The 19,856-nt window shown below is 37.6% G+C and overlaps 1 protein-coding gene across 1 annotated transcript in view; it reads left to right on the top strand.

Annotated features, from left to right (window-relative positions):
* Positions 1 to 19,273, top strand: part of CFAP95 (cilia and flagella associated protein 95) — a 96,471-nt gene extending 77,198 nt beyond the window's left edge. The window contains exon 6 of the mRNA XM_057724304.1: positions 18,999 to 19,273. Coding sequence (XP_057580287.1) covers positions 18,999 to 19,190 — 192 coding nt within the window. The 3' untranslated portion in view covers positions 19,191 to 19,273. The remainder of the gene's footprint in view (positions 1 to 18,998) is intronic.
* Positions 19,274 to 19,856: the final 583 nt, after the last annotated feature.

The following is a 19,856-nucleotide window of genomic DNA, read 5'->3' as shown; positions in this document are numbered from 1 at the left end:
CAAAAAAACAAGCAACCCAATCAAAAAATGGGCAGAAGACCTAAATAGGCATTTCTCCAAAGAAGACATACGGATGGCCAAGAGGCACATGAAAAGCTGCTCAACATCACTAATTATTAGAGAAATGCAAATGAAAACTACAATGAGGTATCATCTCACACCGGTTAGAGTGGACATTATCATAAAATCTACAAACAGTAAATGCTGGAGAGGGTGTGGAGAAAAGGGAACGTTCTTGCACTGTTGGTGGGAATGTAAATTGATACAGCCACTATGGAGAACAGTATGGAGGTTCCTTGCAAAACTAAAAATAGAACTACCATATGACCCAGCAATCCCACTGCTGGGCACATACCCAGAGAACACCATAATTCAAAAAGACACATGCACTCCCATGTTCATTGCAGCACTATTTACAATAGCAAGGACATGGAAGCAACCTAAATGTCCATCAACAGATGAATGGATAAAGTAGATGTGGTATATATATACAATAGAATATTACTCAGCTGTAGAAAGCAATGAAACTGGGACATTTTTAGAGACATGGATGGACTTAGAGACTTCATACAGAGTGTAGTGAGTCAGAAAGAGAAAAACAAATACCGTATATTAACACATATATGTGGACTGTAGAAAAATGGTACAAATCAACTGGTTTGCAAGGCAGGAATAGAGACACAGATGTAGAGAACAAACATATGGACACCAAGTGGGGAAAGCGGGGAGGGTTGGGGGGGGGAACGAATTGGGAGACTGGGATACCAAATTGTACCCTCTAAATATATGCAGTTTATTGTAAAAAATAAAAAATAAAAAAAATTAAAAAAAATAAAGAAAAAGAATTCAGACCTATTGGCAGGAAAAATGTTAAAGACCTAGGGAAACAAGCAAAGGGCATATAAAGACAATTCACAAATTAGGAAATTATTATTATTATCATTTTTAATTAATTTATTTTTATTAATGGCTGTGTTGGGTCTTAATTGTTGTGTGGGGGCTTTCTGCAGTTGCGGAGAGCAGGGTCTACTCTTCGTTGCGGTGCACAGGCTTCTCATTGTGGTGACTTCTCTTGTTGAGGAGCATGGGCTCTAGGCGCGTGGGCTTCAGTAGTTGTGGCACTCGGGCTCATTAGTAGTGGCTAGCAGGCTCTAGAGCGCAGGCTCAGTAGTTGTGGCATAGGGGCTTAGCTACTCTGTGGCATGTGGGATCTTCCTAGATCAGGGATCGAACCCATGTCCCCTGCATTGGCAGGCGGATTCTTAATCACTGTGCTACCAGGGAAGCCCAGGAAATTATTATTATTAACTAGCTGATAAATAACAGGGAAAATCCCAATCTACAAATAATAGAATATGTGTGAATTAAAGCATTAAATTTTTTTGCTAATAAAATTGGCAATATTTTTAAAAATAATAACACTCAGTTGAGTGACAGTGGGGTGATATGGGTACTTTTTTCTATTGCCAGGAGTATTGTAAATTGTTTTAATCTTTCTGGGAAGGAATTTGGCAATATGAATTGAGATACTATTTGATCTAATCATTCTCCTAAGGATTTCCCCAAAGAAAAATAATTCAGACTAGGGTTAAAATTTATATGTAAGGATACTCATCACTGAATTATGAATTATTATGGCAAAACTTGGAAATTACCTAATGTTTTAGTGTTAGGTGTAGTGCTCTAGGGGTTCAGAATGAGCCTCCCCAAAATGTATCACTCCTGCATAAGGATTTTTTTGAGTTAAAGACAATTGAGACCCTGTGGGTTCAAGATAACCTACTGCTCCTCCCTTAATGACCTAGAAGAATTTAAATTGGGAAGTTTTCCCAGAAAAAAAAAGTTATTACCGGAGATAAATTTTAGCTAAGTAGCCCCATCTGTATGGCAGGGGAAATGTCTAATTGCCAAACATCTGCTCTTCTTATTGTCTTGTGAACCCTACTGTTCTTGGAAGCTCCAGGCCCCTATCCTATTCCTTAGCTCAGGGTGACATGTATACCTCATTTTACTTTTCTGTTTTTGAACCTCTCATGTATATAGGAACTCGGACCTTCTCATGTATGTGGGGTTTCTGTCTGCATGAAATTAAATTAGCCTTTTCCGGTTAATCTGTCTCATGTAAGTGTAATTCTTAGACCAGTCAGAAGAACCTGGAAGTGTAAAGGAAAGATTTTTCCTCTCTGACAGTTGTAATTAAATAAGTAATAATCACGGTGAGATATTTTGTAGCCTTTAGAAAGTCCATGGATAGTTCTTAGTGTCTTGATAAATTTTCATATTTAAGGTCAAGAAGAACCTTAAGATACACAATTGTATGTGTATTTTATCCAAACTATGTAAAAATATAGGGGAAAAGAGCCTGAAGAAACTGTCAAAATGCTAGTAGAGCTGGCTAATGAATGGTGACATTCTAAATGATTTTCTTCATTTTTTCAGCATTTTCCAATGCAGCAAGCATGGTGGTTTAAAATCAGATAAACCACAAGGAAACAAATATATTATTTAAAAATGCAATTCAAACTCGAGGATGGAAGATGCCTTAGAGGACTGGGGCAGGGAGGGTGGGGGGGACTCGAGGGGGGGGCATCAAGGAAGGGAGGGAATATGGGGATATGTGTATAAAAACAGTTGATTGAACCTGGTGTACCCCCCCCCAAAAAAAATAATAATAATAAATAAATGCAATTAAGTTAAAAAAAAAATGCAATTCAGGCTCATTTCCTTATATACATGGGATTTGGCTCCATCTCCAAACAAAAGGAAGTTGCAAGACATAATTAAAAACTCACAAAATTCAAAGGACTAATTTTCCCATAAGCATAAATATAATGTGGGCTGTATTCTCAGGGTGCATGAATCTTTAGCCATTTTGTTATATATTTGTGCTTTAATTCTTCCAGCATTATTTCTAGTATTTCTCATATTGCTTGTTTCCACATTAACAGCATAGCATGCAGCATGCGATGGCAGTTCTTTGGCTTTATTTAGAGTTTTGTTCCTTCACTTCTAAGTTCCTTGTCAAAGTAATTGATTTTGAAGCATGTTGCTTCTAGCACCCCCATTTAATGAATGCTTGCATTACATCATTATAGAATACAAAAAATATTTTAAATTGTAATGACAGTGAATTGTTAAATAGCAGCAGAATAGTGACTGAACTCTGACTTAGAAGTTATCATGCACATAAGCAAATGCATAGTTCATAAAATACCGACAAAATAAGGAGAATATTTTTTAACTTGCTAGAGGCTTCACCATGTGGCCTAGCATAAACACAGCTCACCATTCACTCAGGCTACCACCTAATTATGCAATTCCTGAAGAAATTTTAAAATATTTTGATTCGTATTATTTTAAATTTTGTGCATGAATTGAAACTATAAATTTTTATATTATGGTCTCTTATATTTGCTTAATTCATAGTTGCATAAAGTGGGATAGCATTGTAAGAAGTCTTAAGGGAATGCAAATTATCTCCCCATAGCTCTAGACATGAATGATAAATACAGAGTATTAAGAAGTTATGAAATCATTTTCAATGAGAGAAATGAAAGAGAATTGCAAGCAACTTCTTCAGAACTCCTCCTCTTAAAGCTGGATACAGCAAGTCCCCTACATACGAAGGAGTTCTGTTCCAAGAGCAAGTTCGTAAGTCCAATTTGTTTGTAAGTCCAACAAAGTTGGCCTAGGTACCCAACTTACACAGTCGGCTATATAGTACTGTACTGTAATAGGTTTATAATACTTTTCACACAAATAATACATAAAAAAACAAACAAGAAATAAAGAAAACATTTTTAATCATACAGTACCTTGGAAAGTACAATAGTACAGTACAACAGCTGGCATACAGGGGCTGGCATTGAGTGAACAGGCAAGAAGAATTACTGACTGGAGGAGGGAGAGGAGGGGGGAGATGGTAGAGCTGAAGGATCATCAACAATAGGAGATGGAGGGCAAGCTGCACTTTCACTCACGCCTGACGCTGATGGCACAGGTTCTAGTTCCTTGCTGGATTCAATTCTATCTACCCTCTTGTAAAAATGATCCAGTGATGTCTGGGTAGTAGCTCTTTTTTCTTGTCATAGATGACACAGTAGCACTGGATTGCATTCTCAGTAACTGCTGCAACCTTTGCGTACCATTCCATGTTAGGGTCCTGTGCCTCAAAAACTAACAGTGCCTCCTCAGGTAAAGAAAATCCCCTTGCCATTTCCTGTGTCATGAATCTCTTCAATTCTTCAGTTACTTCTTCCTCTTGTCTTTCTTTGTCCTTTCTCTGGGCCTCCAATTCCATCAGATCTTCATTGTAAGCTGCTCGTGTTGCAAAGCAACAGTACTATACAGTAAAGTACACAAAAGCACAACCACTTGTAGAGGATGCACGCATATAACAATGTATGCCAGACCTGTGAACAAATTTACATGATTGGACATGCAAACACACGTTTGCATCTTTGAAAGTTTGCAACTTAAAGTTTCGTATGTAGGGGACTTACTGTACTTACTATAACTCACCCCAGTTTCAATGAAAGTTACCTTCTCTTAAAACTTCCCTATCCTTCTCCCAAAGAATCAAAATAAAGGAAAAGTTGCAGAGAAGTTATATCAGAAGACTAAAAATAGAACTGCCATATGACCCAGCAATCCCACTACTGGGCATATACCCAGAGAAAACCATAATCCAAAAAGAAACATGTACCATAATGCTCATTGCAGCACTATTTACAATAGCCAGGACATGGAAGCAACCTAAATGCCCATCAACAGATGAATGGATAAAGAAGATGTGGCACATATATAGAATGGAATATTACTCAGCCATAAAAAAGAATGAAATGGAGCTATATGTAATGAGGTGGATAGACCTAGAGACTGTCATACAGAGTGAAGTAAGCCAGAAAGAGAAAAACAAATACTGTATGCTAACTCATATATACAGAATCTAAAAAAAAAAAGGTACTGATGAACCCAGTGACAGGGCAAGAATAAGGATGCAGATGCAGAGAATGGACTGGAGGACACGGGGTTGGGGGGGTGGGGGGCGAAGGGGAAGCTGGGACAAAGTGAGAGAGTAGCATAGACATATACACACTACCAACTGTAAAATAGATAGCTAGTGGGAAGTTGCTGTATAACAAAGGGAGATCAACTCGATGATGGGTGATGCCTTAAAGGGCCAGGACAGGGAAGGTGGGAGGGAGTCGCGGGAGGGAGGGGATATGGGGATATATGTATAAATACAGCTGATTCACTTTGGTGTACCTCAAAAGCTGGTACAAAAATGTAAAGCAATTATATTCCAGTAAAGAGCTTAAAAAAAATAATAGATTGGTTTAAGGCTGGCTATTTGTAGGATATGTGAGCCTTTGAGACAAAGGACAAGTGAGCTGAGGGTAATGATGGAGAGTCAACCAAACACACTCAGGATTAGTAAGGAAAATAATTAGTTCAGGCATGGACTAACAAACTCAGGAAGCTGAAAGGCCCAGGGAATTAAAGAAAACAACAAGCATGGCAGTAGTGAAGGAGTGAGAGAGCTAGAAGAATTAGAGGTAGTGAGCAAAGGGGATGTACTGGAATTTATTCATATTTCAGATGTAGAGCAATTCTGGGGAATGACAGATCCCAAGATGTGGCCATGGGAATAAGTTTCTATAATGGAATCCAAGTCATTGACTTGAGAAGGTGAAGAAATGGTAAGCCAGGGTGTTGGCTAAATTCTAAATCTAAAGTGTTGGACGTCAACCTACAAGATAGCAGGAAAGAAAGGTGGGACCAAAGATTGAGTCGAATGACCAGTCCCTCAGTGGGAGAACTTTGGAGGTTAATGGCTCCTCCCAGCCCTGCAGCTGCCATTTGATTATATCTGGTTGGTCGTTATTGCGTGAAGTACCATTTTGTTTTCCTAAATAGAGCTGCCTATTGAATTATCTTTCCAGGCATATCCAAAAACTGTTGCATTTCCTAGTTCTTTCAGAGATAAAAACCTGAGGAGGTTTTTAATAGAGAGTTATGTTTTAAGGCTGGCATGCATTCAAAATTGCTTATAAGGAATCCAAGCAGTGTTGCATAGTAGGTAAGAAAAGAGGCTGTATCTGTTTAAAACATTACCGTCAATGGCAGGATTGGCCTATCTTATCACTTGGATTCCATGCCCTGGTACAGATATAGCATTGTTAAAATATTGATATTGCTGTGCTGCTTGGAAATGTGCTGTGGCCTGGAATTCCCCAGAACCCTGCTACCTAAGTAACCCCAGCCATTCCCCTGGACTCCTGGGACCCAGGGCTGCATTATGACTTACCTGGGCCCTGAGGATGTTTGCCTTTGTGGGCTCCTTCTTCCATTTAAAGATAAAAAAAAAATTAAATAATATATTTTACAACTGCATTGCTCTAAAGACAGATATAATCCAGGTTAGATTATATTCTTTTTTTTTTTTTTTTTTTTTGGATTTAAAGGCTTATTAAAGAGATGTATTTCTTAGGCTATATTTCTCATTGGCATTTTGTAAAGATTGCCTATCTTTTCCTTTTATTCTTTTATAGTGTTCTGTCTCCTAGCCTATTTATGACTTATTTGTGACTATATTATTGTATTTTATGGCCATGTTATGTGACCATGTTATTGTTAACTCTCCTGAAATTATTACCAATATACTAATGAGTGTTATTACACAAAACTAAATCATACAATACTCATTTTTTCTGAGAAGTGCTTTTGGGTTTTTGTACCCTATTTTAAGCAAAATTTTCTGTCTGATAGCTGCCATTGCTTACTGCCCTAAGATGTTTATGGATATTAAATTACTGGCATCATTTCCTGGCTTCAGTATGAGTTTCTATCATTTAATAGAGTTATGTTTTCTAAATGGCATTTGCATTTTTTTATTATGGTAAAATATACATAATGTAAAATTTACCATTTTAACCCTTTTTTAAGTGTACAATTTAGTGGCACCAAGTACATTCACATTATTATTATATATATCATTTTGAAAATTCTGATTTTAAAAAAGAAATGAAAACATTTTTGTGGGCCTTTAAAATGCTATGGGCCATAGGCACTGTGCTTTCTGTGCTTCATGGCTGAGTGGGCCCAGCCTGGACCTTCTGGTAGTTTAACACCTGTCCGACCAGGGGCATCTAGAACTTGCCCAATCTGACTGCCTGGTGTGTACTGATTTGTAAATACTTTGAATATCACCCCAGACCAAGATGCACCTTGGCTAAGAGTCAGGTGAGCATCATCAAGAGCCCTTTATTGTTGTATTAGGCTCAGTCACATGAAAGAAACTCCCCAAAGGCTGGAATTGCCTTTAGTTTCCTGCTTGCTAGGAAGAGATGCCTAACAGGGGCTTTAAGAAGAAAAGGGAAAGAGTGACTTGGTGAAAACCACCAACAGCTGGGTCGAAAAGTGAATCTAGAGCAGGTTGGGGGTTCTGTAGGAAGCATCACCTGTCTAAACTAAACTAGCTTTCGTTCTCAGTTCTCCTTAAGGCCCTCTCTGCATCTTTGCTCCATTCTGTGTCCCCATGATCTTCCATAATTTCATTCCAGTATAGACAGTCTTTTTTTTCCTTGCTTTTTTGTTGTTGTCATTGTTCTGTTTTAAAACATAATACCACAAAAAGTTGTGCAATGTAAATCTGGCCACAGGGAATAATCATGTATAAACCTGTAGTCTAGAATAAAGTGTGGTTTTGCCAAACTTTTATCCAGAAAATTAAGGCTGAACTTCAATTAGGCAATATTTCAGGGGTCATGATGTGTCTTCATGACTTTTATTTTAGTACTACTTTGCTTTGTACTGCATCTTAATGTATCCACTATTTAATTTTCTCTTTTTTGTCCTGTTAAGATTCTGACTCACTATCTACTAGCAAAAGAATCATGGCCATTTGCTGAATATGCTTGTTTATCTTCTTATTTGCTACTGACTGAAACGAAATGAGAGAGAGTTTTAGATTCTTCTGCAAAAGAGGCAGTGGTGGGGGAGTGGAATTGAGGAAGAGGGAAGGGGTCACATGATTGTACCTAGTATTTTCTGGTTGATGTCAAGGTGTTTCCAAAATGCTGCTGCTAGTTAACCACAAAAACAGCCCTCTGTTACCTGGTTTAGAAGAAAATGGTGGCCTTCCTTGACCTAAATTCATGCCTGAAAGATCTCAATGTGTGTTGCACATATTGTGCTAACCTTATACATGTACATATAGGCATGATTTTGTGGCTTACAGGCAAAAAATTCTGAATCTGAGTCTCATGGCATTCTGCCAGCACTAAGGGACCACATTTCCTAGGCCCCAGCTTCAACCTTAGGATCTGCTGGCAGTTGCTCATATAGCTCCACAGGGCTTCCCCAGCTTCCCCCATTGAGCTGTATTTAGATGTAGAGATAGATAGGTACATAGATAAGATAGAGAGATAAGACAGGTAGATAGTCTATCCTATCTCCCTATCCTCTCTTTCTATCTGTCTCCTACTGGTTCTGATTCTCTGGAGAATGCTCACTGATATAAACAGAAAGATCTTTATGAGCTCTCTGGCTCTCAAATTCTATGATTTGATTCTCATTGATCCTTTCTTATCCTAATATTTATTTATGACCAAGTAATCTTTTTGATTAAGTACCTTGGCAGACATTTAATTCGTCTACTTGAAATTTAAAAAATAAATGTTTTAACTCGCGCTCACCTCATGTATCACTAACAGTTGAGAAATTTTGGGTTTTGATCCTCAGGAAACTCAGATCCCCAAGTACTTTTTAGTGTTGTGTCCTTTTAGCAGAAAGAACGCTGTTTCCTCTGATAGTATACCTTCATCTTATATTGCTTTCTGAAGTTAAGTAACCATGACCTCCTTTTGTTTCTGGGTCAAGTCATAAAAGCTCAGTTCTACCTTAGGGAACTTGGGATTCTGGGAGATTTTATTTTCTTCCTTTTGATTATCTTTAATTTCTACAGTAAACATATCTGACTTTTGTAAAGAATAAAAAACGAAAACAAAAGATTGAAAAATTGAGAACCCTGGGCCTCAAATTTATATCTAACCACACCATTATAAATATAAAATAGTGGCAGGTGTCCTCATGTAATGTAGACTGAGGAATAGGAAGTTGATATTTATTTTTTATATTAAAATGATAAGACCAATCAAAATTTGTGCATAAGAAAGAAAAGTGTGTCAGTAACTAAGGTTTAATAGTGTATTGCTTAGATTTTGATGCTGGCCATTACTGAAGTTTGAATGATTAGTCTTTAAAAGTCAGCTTATTTTATGATGTGATTGTTCATATAGATCTCTATATTTTTCTTTGTGATGACCAGACTCATTAATGATATATTTATAGATTTTTTTGAACTTTTATTGAAATATAATTGACATGCAATAAACTGCATGTATTGAAAGTATACAGTTTGATATTTTTTCTTATTAGTAATGTATATATGACAGTCCCAATCTCCCAGTTCATCCCACCCCAACCCTCCCACCCCATCCCCCTGCCCTGCCTTTCCCACTTCGTGTCCATATGTTTGTTTTCTACATCTGTGTCTCTGTTTCTGCCTTGCAAACCAGTTGATCTGTACCATTTTTCTATATTCTGCATACATGTGTTAATATATGATATTTGTTTTTCTCTTTCTGACTCACTTCACTCTGTATGACAGTCTCTAGGTCCATCCACATCTCTACAAATGTCCCAATTTCATTCCTTTTCATGTCTGAGTAATATTCTACTGTATATATGTACCACATCTTCTTTATCCATTTATCTGTTGGTGGACATTTAGGTTGCTTCCATGACCTGGCTATTGTACATAGTGCTGCAATGAACATTGGGGTGCATGTGCTTTTTGAATTGTGGTTTTCTCTGGGTATGGGCCCAGTAGTGGGATTGCTGGGTCATATGGTAATTCCATTTTTAGTTTTTTGAAGAACCGCCATACTATTCTCCATAGTGGCTGTATCAATTTATATTCCCACCAACAGTGCAAGAACATTCCCTTTTCTCCACACCCTCTCCAGCATTTACTGTTTGTAGATTTTCTGATGATGCCCATTCTAACTGGTGTGAGGTGATACCTCATTGTAGTTTTGATTTGCATTTCTCTAATAATTAGTGATATTGAGCAGCTTTTCATGTGCCTCTTGGCCATCTGTATGTCTTCTTTAGAGAAATGCCTATTTAGGTCTTCTGCCCATTTTCTGATTGGGTTGTTTGTTTTTTGATATTGAGCTGCATGAACTGTTTATGTATTTTGGAGATTAATCCTTTGTTGATTCATTTGCAAATATTTTCTCTCATTCTGAGGGTTGTCTTTTCATCTTGTTTATAGTTTCCTTTGCTGTGCAGAAGCTTTGAAGTTTCATTAGGTCCCACTTATTTATTTTTGTTTTTATTTCCATTATTCTAGGGGGTGGATCAAAAAAGGTCTTGCTGTTATTTACATCGAAGAGTGTTCTTCCTATGTTTTCCTCTAGGAGTTTTATAGTGTCTGGCCTTACATTTAGGTCTTTAATCCATTTTGAGTTTAAATTTGTGTGTGGTGTTAGGAAGTGTTCTAATTTCATTCTTTTACATGTAGCTGTCCAGTTTTCTCAGCACCACTTATTGAAGAGGCTACCTTTTCTCCATTGTATATCCTTGCCTCCTTTGCCATAGATTAGTTGACCATAGTTTATCACTGAGCTTTCTATCCTGTACCATTGATCTATATTTCTGGTTTTGTGCCAATACCATATTGTCTTGATTACTGTAGCTTTGTAGTATAGTCTGAAGTCAGGGACTCTGATTCCTCCAGCTCCATCTTTTTCCCTCAAGATTGCTTTGGCTATTCAGGGTCCTATGACTATTTTTCTTTAGTTGAATATCTGTATTTGTTACAAATGCTTCTCCTTTGTAAAATTTTATCAAATAAATAGAGATAGTAAAGGTTTCTTAAAGAGTTAACAAAAATATATCCAACTAATAGTTACATGTTCTTTGTAGCTGCATTTGCCAGTTACTCTTATCTGTAATTCAATCATTGGGAGAAAAAATATCCAATAGAAATGAAATCATTTTAAAAGTAGTGAAGGGAAATGAATAAAGGGATCTGTCTAAGATGCCTATGCCCTGTGATTCCCAGGGTTAGTAATTTTGGCTGTAGGGGAATTGTTCTTTTCTTCCCACATCACTCTGTATGTGTTCTTAGAAGACAAGCTTATTAGGGGAAAGCGGATCTTCAGTCAAGTGCATGTAAGTGGGGAAGAATTTTATACATGATAAATACTGAAAATAATCAAACAAAATATCACAGCAATATACTTTAATATCTATTTTCATTCCATCCAATGTGACATTCAAATAAATAAGCTTATTGCCTCAATACTTTTTTTAAGAGTAAATGGAGTACACCAAATGAGGATACTTATAGGCGTGCTAGGGAAGAGTGATCTTTGCTGTATGAATGCCAGGTGGCTAACAGCTATGTAATGGTGGACACAAGGTTAGTTCGCAGTGACTGATTTGGCCAGGAAACATAATCCATTATGTATTTTTATGGATGAGATGAAGGAATTGAGACTGTGCTTTCAAATTATCTTGTAGTATTAAATTAGGCAGAGTTACTGATGTTCCAGAAGGCAGGCCGAAAACTGAAAATGACCTTGAAAAATAAAACAATGAAAAATAAAACGTCCTAAAGAAAAGGTATGAAATCATATAAGAATAAGTGTAACTACAGACTAACCCCTTAGAAAATTGGGGGGGGGGGGGTTGGAGAATGGGTAAAGATTGGTATATGGTTGACTAAGAAAAAGCAATTTCATTTTATTCTGAAAGAAAAAAGGTTTGGGAGATGATGCTAAGAGGCTAGGGGAATGAGGATGGGAAGGGATTGGGAATCTAAGAATTGGATACCCATGACAAAATACACTGATATAAGTGGTAAAACCATGTTCTATCTGTCTTTCACAATGAGGGAAGGTCGACTGGTAACTCAAGAAGACCCTTCTGTAATATCCTAACCTGTATTTCTATGATCTGTTAAAAAGAAGAAGGAAGAGAAAGAAAAGAAAAGGAAGAAAAAAGCTTTATTAACCTTAACACAGATTTTCCCTACAGTGATTCTCATACTGGGTCTTCAGTGGTTCCTGTTTCTACAGGGCCTGTTTGCCCTCAGCGTTCCTTTCTCTGACACTTCTTTCCCTCTTCTATCAGGATGTTTCGTTCAATTTCCTCAATCCTTCTCTGAAACAGCACACTCAAAAATGACAAGTGATTGATTCTTACTGTTGGTTGTGTTTTGTCAGGTCTTGCCCTCTGTAATGCTTCTTTGGAAGTGAGCAATTGTTGGCTGCTACTGCATTCTCTGCCCACCCTTTCCTCAGAATCTATGACATTGCAACACTCCCTCCATACCTTTTCTCTGTCTTTCATAGCTTCTTTATGAACCCAGCCATGAGTGTCTCCAAGATTTGGGTCCCAGAACCCTGCTCCTCTCATTTTACATTATCTCAGAGAATTCACCCTCTCCCATGGCTCTATAACCATCACCTTTTTTGGGTAACTTATTTTTATATAATTTCAAACTTACAGGAAAGTTACAAGACTAGCATGAGGAGCTCCCATATAATCTTTACCTAGAGTTATCAATTGTTTACCATTTAAGAGCAGGCTGGAGACTTTGTGCCCCTTTACCTCTGAATAGTTCAATGTATATTTCTTAATAACAAAGATACATAGCTCTGATAAAATTTTCAACCTCAGAGAAAATTGATACAGTATAATTGTGTAAGCCACAGTCCCTATTCAGATAAAATGCATGATTCCCGTAATGTTCCCTATAGCTATTTTCCCTAGCCAATGATCACTGCTCTTCATAGGGCACTGACTTCTCTCCAGGTCATCTGTCCCACAGCATTGCCTTTCAAATAAATGTTTTATACTGATATTATCTCTAATTAAAAATGTCTGAGAAGTGACTCATCGTTTCCCCCCTTAAAAAAGTCCTCCCCATCTCCATGTCTTTTTTATTTTTTTTATTGGTGTTAGAACTGTCCCAGACATCCGGGTCTGAAGCTGTGGAACATCTTTGGTTCTTTATCCCCAGTTAGGCTGGTAAGTCCTCTAAATTCTTCCTGTGAAATGTTTCCTCTAGGCCAGCTCTGCTTAAGTTGTTGTGCTCTGATGCCCACCCACTCCACACTTGAGACAAATACTTGGTTACCCTCATCTATCTGGAGACCCAGAAAAAGCTTGCAGTGATAGTCCTGTCTTAAGTGAACTTTGTCAGAACTCAGGGTCTGTGTGGCACCAGAATAGTGAATCAGCCAATAATGTGTGATAATGCAAAAGTCTCTTTCTATACACAGTTTCTAAACACTTCTTCCCACCCCCACTAAGTAGATGTTGAGTAAACATTTAAATATGATGTTAGGGTGTTGAAACTATAAAAACTATCTGCATCTCATATACGCAGAGGAAGTAACTGATAGCGGGCTCTCTTCCCAAGCCCATCACCAGTGGGAAAACACTAACTCTGCAATCCATGTAAAGCTTTGTCTGATTCTATAATTTAAATAGTTCCTATAGGAACTATTTAATCTTCCTTGAAAAAACTCTCACTTTCTCAGAGATCCTCTCCCATCCCCTATGTGTAGAAAAGCAGAACTGAGACTGTTATCTGTTAAAAGGCCTGCTTATAAGGTTGGCCTTTGATTGGCATCTAGAGATTAGAATTCCCTAGTAAGAGTAGCTCATTGTGTCTAAACTGTTTGCACAATGTGGTTTATGTTAAACACCTGTTTTCCTTCTGGAAGTCTGGCATTTGGTATGTGCTAGGCAGTGGGTGCCTATGTGACCAACCCCCAAGAAAAATCTTGGCCTTGGATTCTCTAATCAGCTTCCCCAGTAGATAGCATTTACGACTCATGGCTGGGGGAATTAAGTGCAACCTGTGTGACTCACTTGGAGAGGGCTCTTGGTCTCAGAATTTCGCACCTGTATTTTCTGGACTTTAGCCTATGTGCCTTTTCCCTTTGCTGGCTTTGCTTTGAATCAACTTGCTGTAATCAGTCATACCAACGAGTACAATTATATAAAGTTTTATGAGTCCTCCTAGAAAGTCATTGAATCTAGGGGTGGTCTTGGGAACCCCAACAGACCCCACTTTTCTCCCTGTGGCAGATTGTTATTTTTCCAAAATGGTTGCAACATGTGCTGCCATCGCATGTGCCCTTACAATGTGATTTTGATATTTTTCACATTGAGAGGCAGAATCCATGTTACTTCCCCTAGAACCTGGGTGAACTGTGACTATGATGGAACCGATGCTATGTGACTTCTGGAGTAGTTGATAAAAAGCAACGCAGCTTCCTCCTGATTCTCTTTGTGCCATCCTTATTCTTGGAACCCAGTCACCATGCTGTGAGGAAGCCCATGCAGGCACAAAGGTTGTTGTTGTGTAGCTGTTCCATCAACAGCCCTAGCTAAAGTCCCAGCAGATAGCCAGCATCAACTACTAATTGGAATGAGAGATATTTCTAACCCCAGAACTTGTCAATCTCAGCTTTCAGGTCTTCCCAGCTGAGGCCCCAGACATTGTGAAGCAATAAGATGGCTTTGCTGTACCTTTCTAAATTCCTGATCTAAAGAATCTACTGTTTTATACTGCTGTGTATGGGTTGGCCGGTTATGCAGCAATGGCAACTGCATGTTTCCCTGAGATGGCATCCAGGTATATGGAAAGAGGGATGCAACTTTGCATCCTGCTGCCAGACGGGAAGAGCAGTGTTTTCTGTGTGGTGGTCTCTGCCTGTTCTGGTCTCTGGTATGATATCCCAAGTCCACCTGGTTGCTCTTTTCCTTACTGCCCTAAGTGGCTGTAGTCTGTGGCTGTTGTTAACTGTCAGTCTTTTTCAGTTTCTCACTCTTTTTCTCTGGGCTTGATTGGAGCCCTCATGGCATGTTTGAGATAACGCCACCTCATTCCCACTTCCATAGATACTGTTGACCCCACAGAAGCCTTCTGTGACTCCCATTCAGTGCCTAGCTCCAATGCTCAGCTCTGCAGCTAACAGTTGAACTCCCTCTGTAGACTTGCAACTACTTCAGGGTCTTGTTTATGCCACAGGTATACCAAACGTGGTTCAGGATTGGTGATTCTCAGAGCCTCCCTCTGTCTGACCGTGCTGCTCTGCCAGTTTGGGTTTGGCTGTGCCCCAGGTAAATGAAAGAACAGCCTGAGAGGTGGTCTCTTTCGAGTTTTCATGAGCGATGGGGGCTAGGAGACCCCTTATGCCTTTCTGCCATTATTCTCATTTATCTAATACACTTCTCTTAGTCCACGTCAATGAGACTCTGTCTGATTTAAGTCTAGGGATGGGAAAATTGGGAAATGCATTGACTATTTCTGCTGTTCTGCTTTGCTTTTCTCTTATTTTCACCTTCCTGCAATGCCCCAGACTTCTTCCCTATCTCCCTACTCACCATTCCAACTCTTGTTAAAGCCTTCATGGCAAAGGATGTTTTTTCTACATGCTTGGAGAAATCTATGATCTGAGTCTTCCAGGTATTACTGATATTCTAAAATCCTCAAGACTGTGAATTGGATTGCAAGGCTGTTGTCTTTCGGAAAAACCCTATTTTGCATTAGAAGGTAAAATTACTTTGCTCTTTGGTTGCCGTTTTTTTCTAAAACAAATTTTGATCTCCCCTTGGGAAAGTGGGTGGTTACATACACTGAACGGGGGAAACTACTAATAATTTTGAAATGATTACCCCCTTCCCTGCGTACCTGGTTTGAGAGGTGCACCAAAGTAAATACTTGCTTGTCCAAAACTCCCACCATCTCAATGTGGCTTTGGGTCAGAGCTGCAGTCAATATAAAGGTCCTTTGAGGTAGGACCTTCTTGGTGAAGCTGCTTTCTTCTATTCTATTTTGTGCCTTCTGTATTAAACTTTGAAAAACATAATTTGTTCTGTTTCCTTATAATAATTATACCCTCCTGGTTCCTAATAGTTTGTTCTTATTTTTGAAAACCTTCTTTATTCACCTGTTCTGTGTTTGCATCCTTCTAATTCCTGAGTGTATGCTTAGGCACAAATTTACTGCATTGCCTTTACTCCTACTTTTTTATATATGCCCAACTCCCTTGTTTTTGACCCATTTCTTTGCTCTAAATCTCATTTCTTTGCTCTCTCAGTGTTCCAATATTGCAGATTATTCAGTATATATTAGTTAGGATGCTTTTAGAAGTTTGTACAAAAACCAGCTCAAACTAGATCAGACAGTAAAAGTAATTTATTGGCTCATTGTTTTTGAAAAGTCTGACTTCAGGAAAGGATTGATATAGCAATGTCATCATACTTTTACTGACTCTCAAACCTGCCGTTCTTGTAGGCAGGCTGCCAACAGCAACCTGGGCTAGATGCTTCCTTATTTATGTCCAATAGTGGAAAAAGAATGTTTTTCCCCCAAACTCTTGAACAAAAGTCTCAGGCTTTAAGCCGTTTGGACAAATTCAACCACTTGCCTAACACTGAACTAATCACTATCATTGAGAATGAAGTGAGATTATCCAGATTGTTTTAGGTCAGTTAGATTCTGCCCCTAGTAGATTAGTAAATCTACTAGTTTACCAATACACCTCTAATAATGGGAAGCACTCAGTTTTATGTGTGTCGACAGGCAACAAACACTCTCTACTTATCTACTTTTAAAAAATAATGGCTTTACTGAGATATAATTTACTGAGATTTAATTCATGTGCCATAAAATTCACCCTTTTAAAACATACAATTCAGTAATTTTTAATGTATCTCCAGTGTCATACAGTCATCACCACAGTCAATTTCAGAACATTTTCATCACCCCCAAAGAAACCCATTGTACTAGTCAGGTTTCTCTACAGAAACAAAACCAAAGCTGAAAACCCAGGAAAGCCAGTGATATAATTCACTTCCAGTCGAAGGCTTGAGAACTAGGAGTACCAAGGTGCAGGATAAGATTAATGTCTCAGCTTGAGCAATCAAGCAGGAAGGAGCCAATTGTTACTTTCTCTGCCTTTCTCCTCTATGCAGGCCCTCAACAGATTGGATGATGCCCGCCCACATTGGGGAAAGCAAACAACTTTACTGAGTCCATCCATTTAAATGCTAATTTCATCTGGAAACAGTTTCACGGACACAACCCGCAAATAATGTTTAGCCAGGTATCTTGGTGCCTGGTGATCCAGTCACAACCCTTAATGTCACTACTAATTCCTTCCCCTCCCCCATCCCCTGGCAAAGCTACTTTCTATCTCTGTGGACTTGCATTTTTTGGATATTTCATATAGGGAATCATACAATCTGGCTTTTGCCTTAGTTTCTTTCACTTAGCATAATGTTTTCAAGGTTCATCTGTGCTATAGAACTATCACTATTTTATTCCTTTTGTTGCCAAATAATATTTCATTGTGTGAATAGACCACATTTTATTTATACATCCATCAGTTAATGACATGTAGTAAGTTGTTGAGATCCAGTTCTAATCATAGTTCTGGAATCCAGTGCTTTTCACCTTCAGTCTTTAGTACCTTCTGCTGCCGGAATACTTTTCCTAAAACATCACATTTATTCTTGTCACTCATCTCATCAAAATATATTGTCCTTTCTGCCTAGGAGACGCCAAATGAAGGCGTTGACCTTGCATGAGAAGCTCTCCTCAGTTCCACTGCAGTTGGAGTAGGAATGAGCAGATCCTGCCTCCTACTTAGATGGCAGTTTGGCTAGCAACACTCAAATCTCATTTAAAGGGCCTCTCTACCTGACCAAAAAGAAACAAACAAACCCCAAAGAAACAGACCCTCAACAACACAAAGCAAAAGCCCAAAACTATATAGAAAGTGACGTGGCTATTATGTAGCTTTTGGATTTTATTGTTTATATATTTTATCTCTTAATTATTAATAATTTCATGAGGGTGCTGGTGGGATAATGTGTCTCACAGGTAGATAGCTTGAAGCCCTGGCATTCAGATAGGCTGAATCGCTAGCATTCTTTAGATTCTCTCCTGAGATTTTAAGCAAGTGATCTTTTCTTGTATGTAAAGTGGGAGTAATAATTCCTACTTCAGAGCCTTTTGTGGATTAAAAGTTATAAATACTCAACTGCCCCGTTCAACCCATAATAGGCACTCAGTAAATAGATAGATATTATAATGATTATTATGTGGTTAGAATTTTCAATTATTTTCAATAAAACCAATCCAAGATTAGAACTATTTTGGTGTTCTTTCATTGTTTTATAGTTTTGGTGATTTAATTTCAATCTTGTCCTAGTGCTTTAAAATTAGTACCAATTTAAAGCAGAAATTAGATAATCAGTGCAAGAGCTTTGTGTTTCTTGTCTACGATTACCCTTGATGTAATCTGAGAGAATCAATATTCCCTTTGGGAAATGGTCAGTGATAGTGTCTTGTTTTATTACAATAGAAGCTTTTATGAAGTGCTCTAAGGATAAATACCTTAAATATTATACTGGATTATACTGAGATAAATTTCTCATAGGAATGAATCTTTTAGCTTGGCATTTACTGGCAAGTATGACTTGATAGAAAGTATTAAAAATAAACCCAAGATATTATTCTTTGAAATGATTATAATGTTAATAAAAAAAGATGTTGAATGGTAGTTAAATTACAATTGTTTTTGTCTTATGTAGATGGTCATACAATTTAAATACTTATTTACTGTATATTTATGGTTTAGAAAAATTTTATATATATAATAATTTATCATTTTAATTTTATAAATAAAATAACCATGAACTAGATTCTTCTTTCAGAATTAGAAGTACTTATAAATGCAATAGCCAAATACAAGAGGCATTAGTAATTTGAGATTAAATTAATCAACTTTGAAAATTAACCTTTAATCATAATAAGACTAGCATATTAAAGATCAACTTTTGGAAATCACTCCTTTTTACATATTTCAGTCATTTAATATTATCTTTTCCCCCCATAGGGTTATCCTTGTCAAGATGATGATTATTCAGTTGTCCACAGAAAATGCCGTTCTCAGTTCACAGATCTAAATGGTTCCAAAAGATTTGGTATCAACACCTGGCATGATGAGAGTGGGATTTATGCCAATTCATGTGTAAAACGAAAACTCTACCCATTAACTGGTGGCCCTTTTGTTCCCTTTTTGCAGTAATGTATGGAATCAGATTCTATAACTAATGAAAGGTAATGTATGTAACAGTTGATGATTTTCTATCCTAATAAATGCAATGAAAATATTATGATAATAAATTCCTTTAACACAAAATCTTGTATTCTAGACCAGTGTGTATATTCTTCTTTTCATAAGCTACTCTTATATTTTGCAAAGTTTAATATGTTTATCATTGAGGGTATATAACCCAATTCTTGATGGTACTTGGAGGAATTTTATTTTATTTTACTTTATTGACTGTGGATTTATTTTAAATTTTATTAGGAAAAAATGCATAAAACTAACACAATCAAGCTCATGATTGCTTAGGGTGTGTCTGATTTTTAAAAAATGAGATAAATTCCACTTTAAGTGAATAAAAATTTAGGTTGTACTCAAATTCAATGTGAAACTCAAATGACTGAAGTTTGAGCAACACTGGCCCTATAGTAATATTGAGTGTGTGTGTGTGTGTGTGTGTGTGTGTATTGAGGAAGAGTGTGTCTGTTTATAGATCTTAACATACTATGGTGGCTAGCTGCACTGTGGATTATCATTTAGCATGGTGTTTTTCCGTATTCAATATAATACTTTTTGATTGTATGGAGTAGCAGAGATGCAGACAGACTCTTAGTGAAACTTTAGGGGTTAATGGAAAATCCAGTC

The sequence above is a fragment of the Hippopotamus amphibius genome, chromosome 2 (genome assembly GCF_030028045.1).
Source record: "Hippopotamus amphibius kiboko isolate mHipAmp2 chromosome 2, mHipAmp2.hap2, whole genome shotgun sequence".
NCBI lineage: Eukaryota > Metazoa > Chordata > Mammalia > Artiodactyla > Hippopotamidae > Hippopotamus > Hippopotamus amphibius.
The sequence above is the reverse complement of the archived record's forward strand: the minus strand, read 5'-3'. Positions and strand labels throughout refer to the sequence as shown.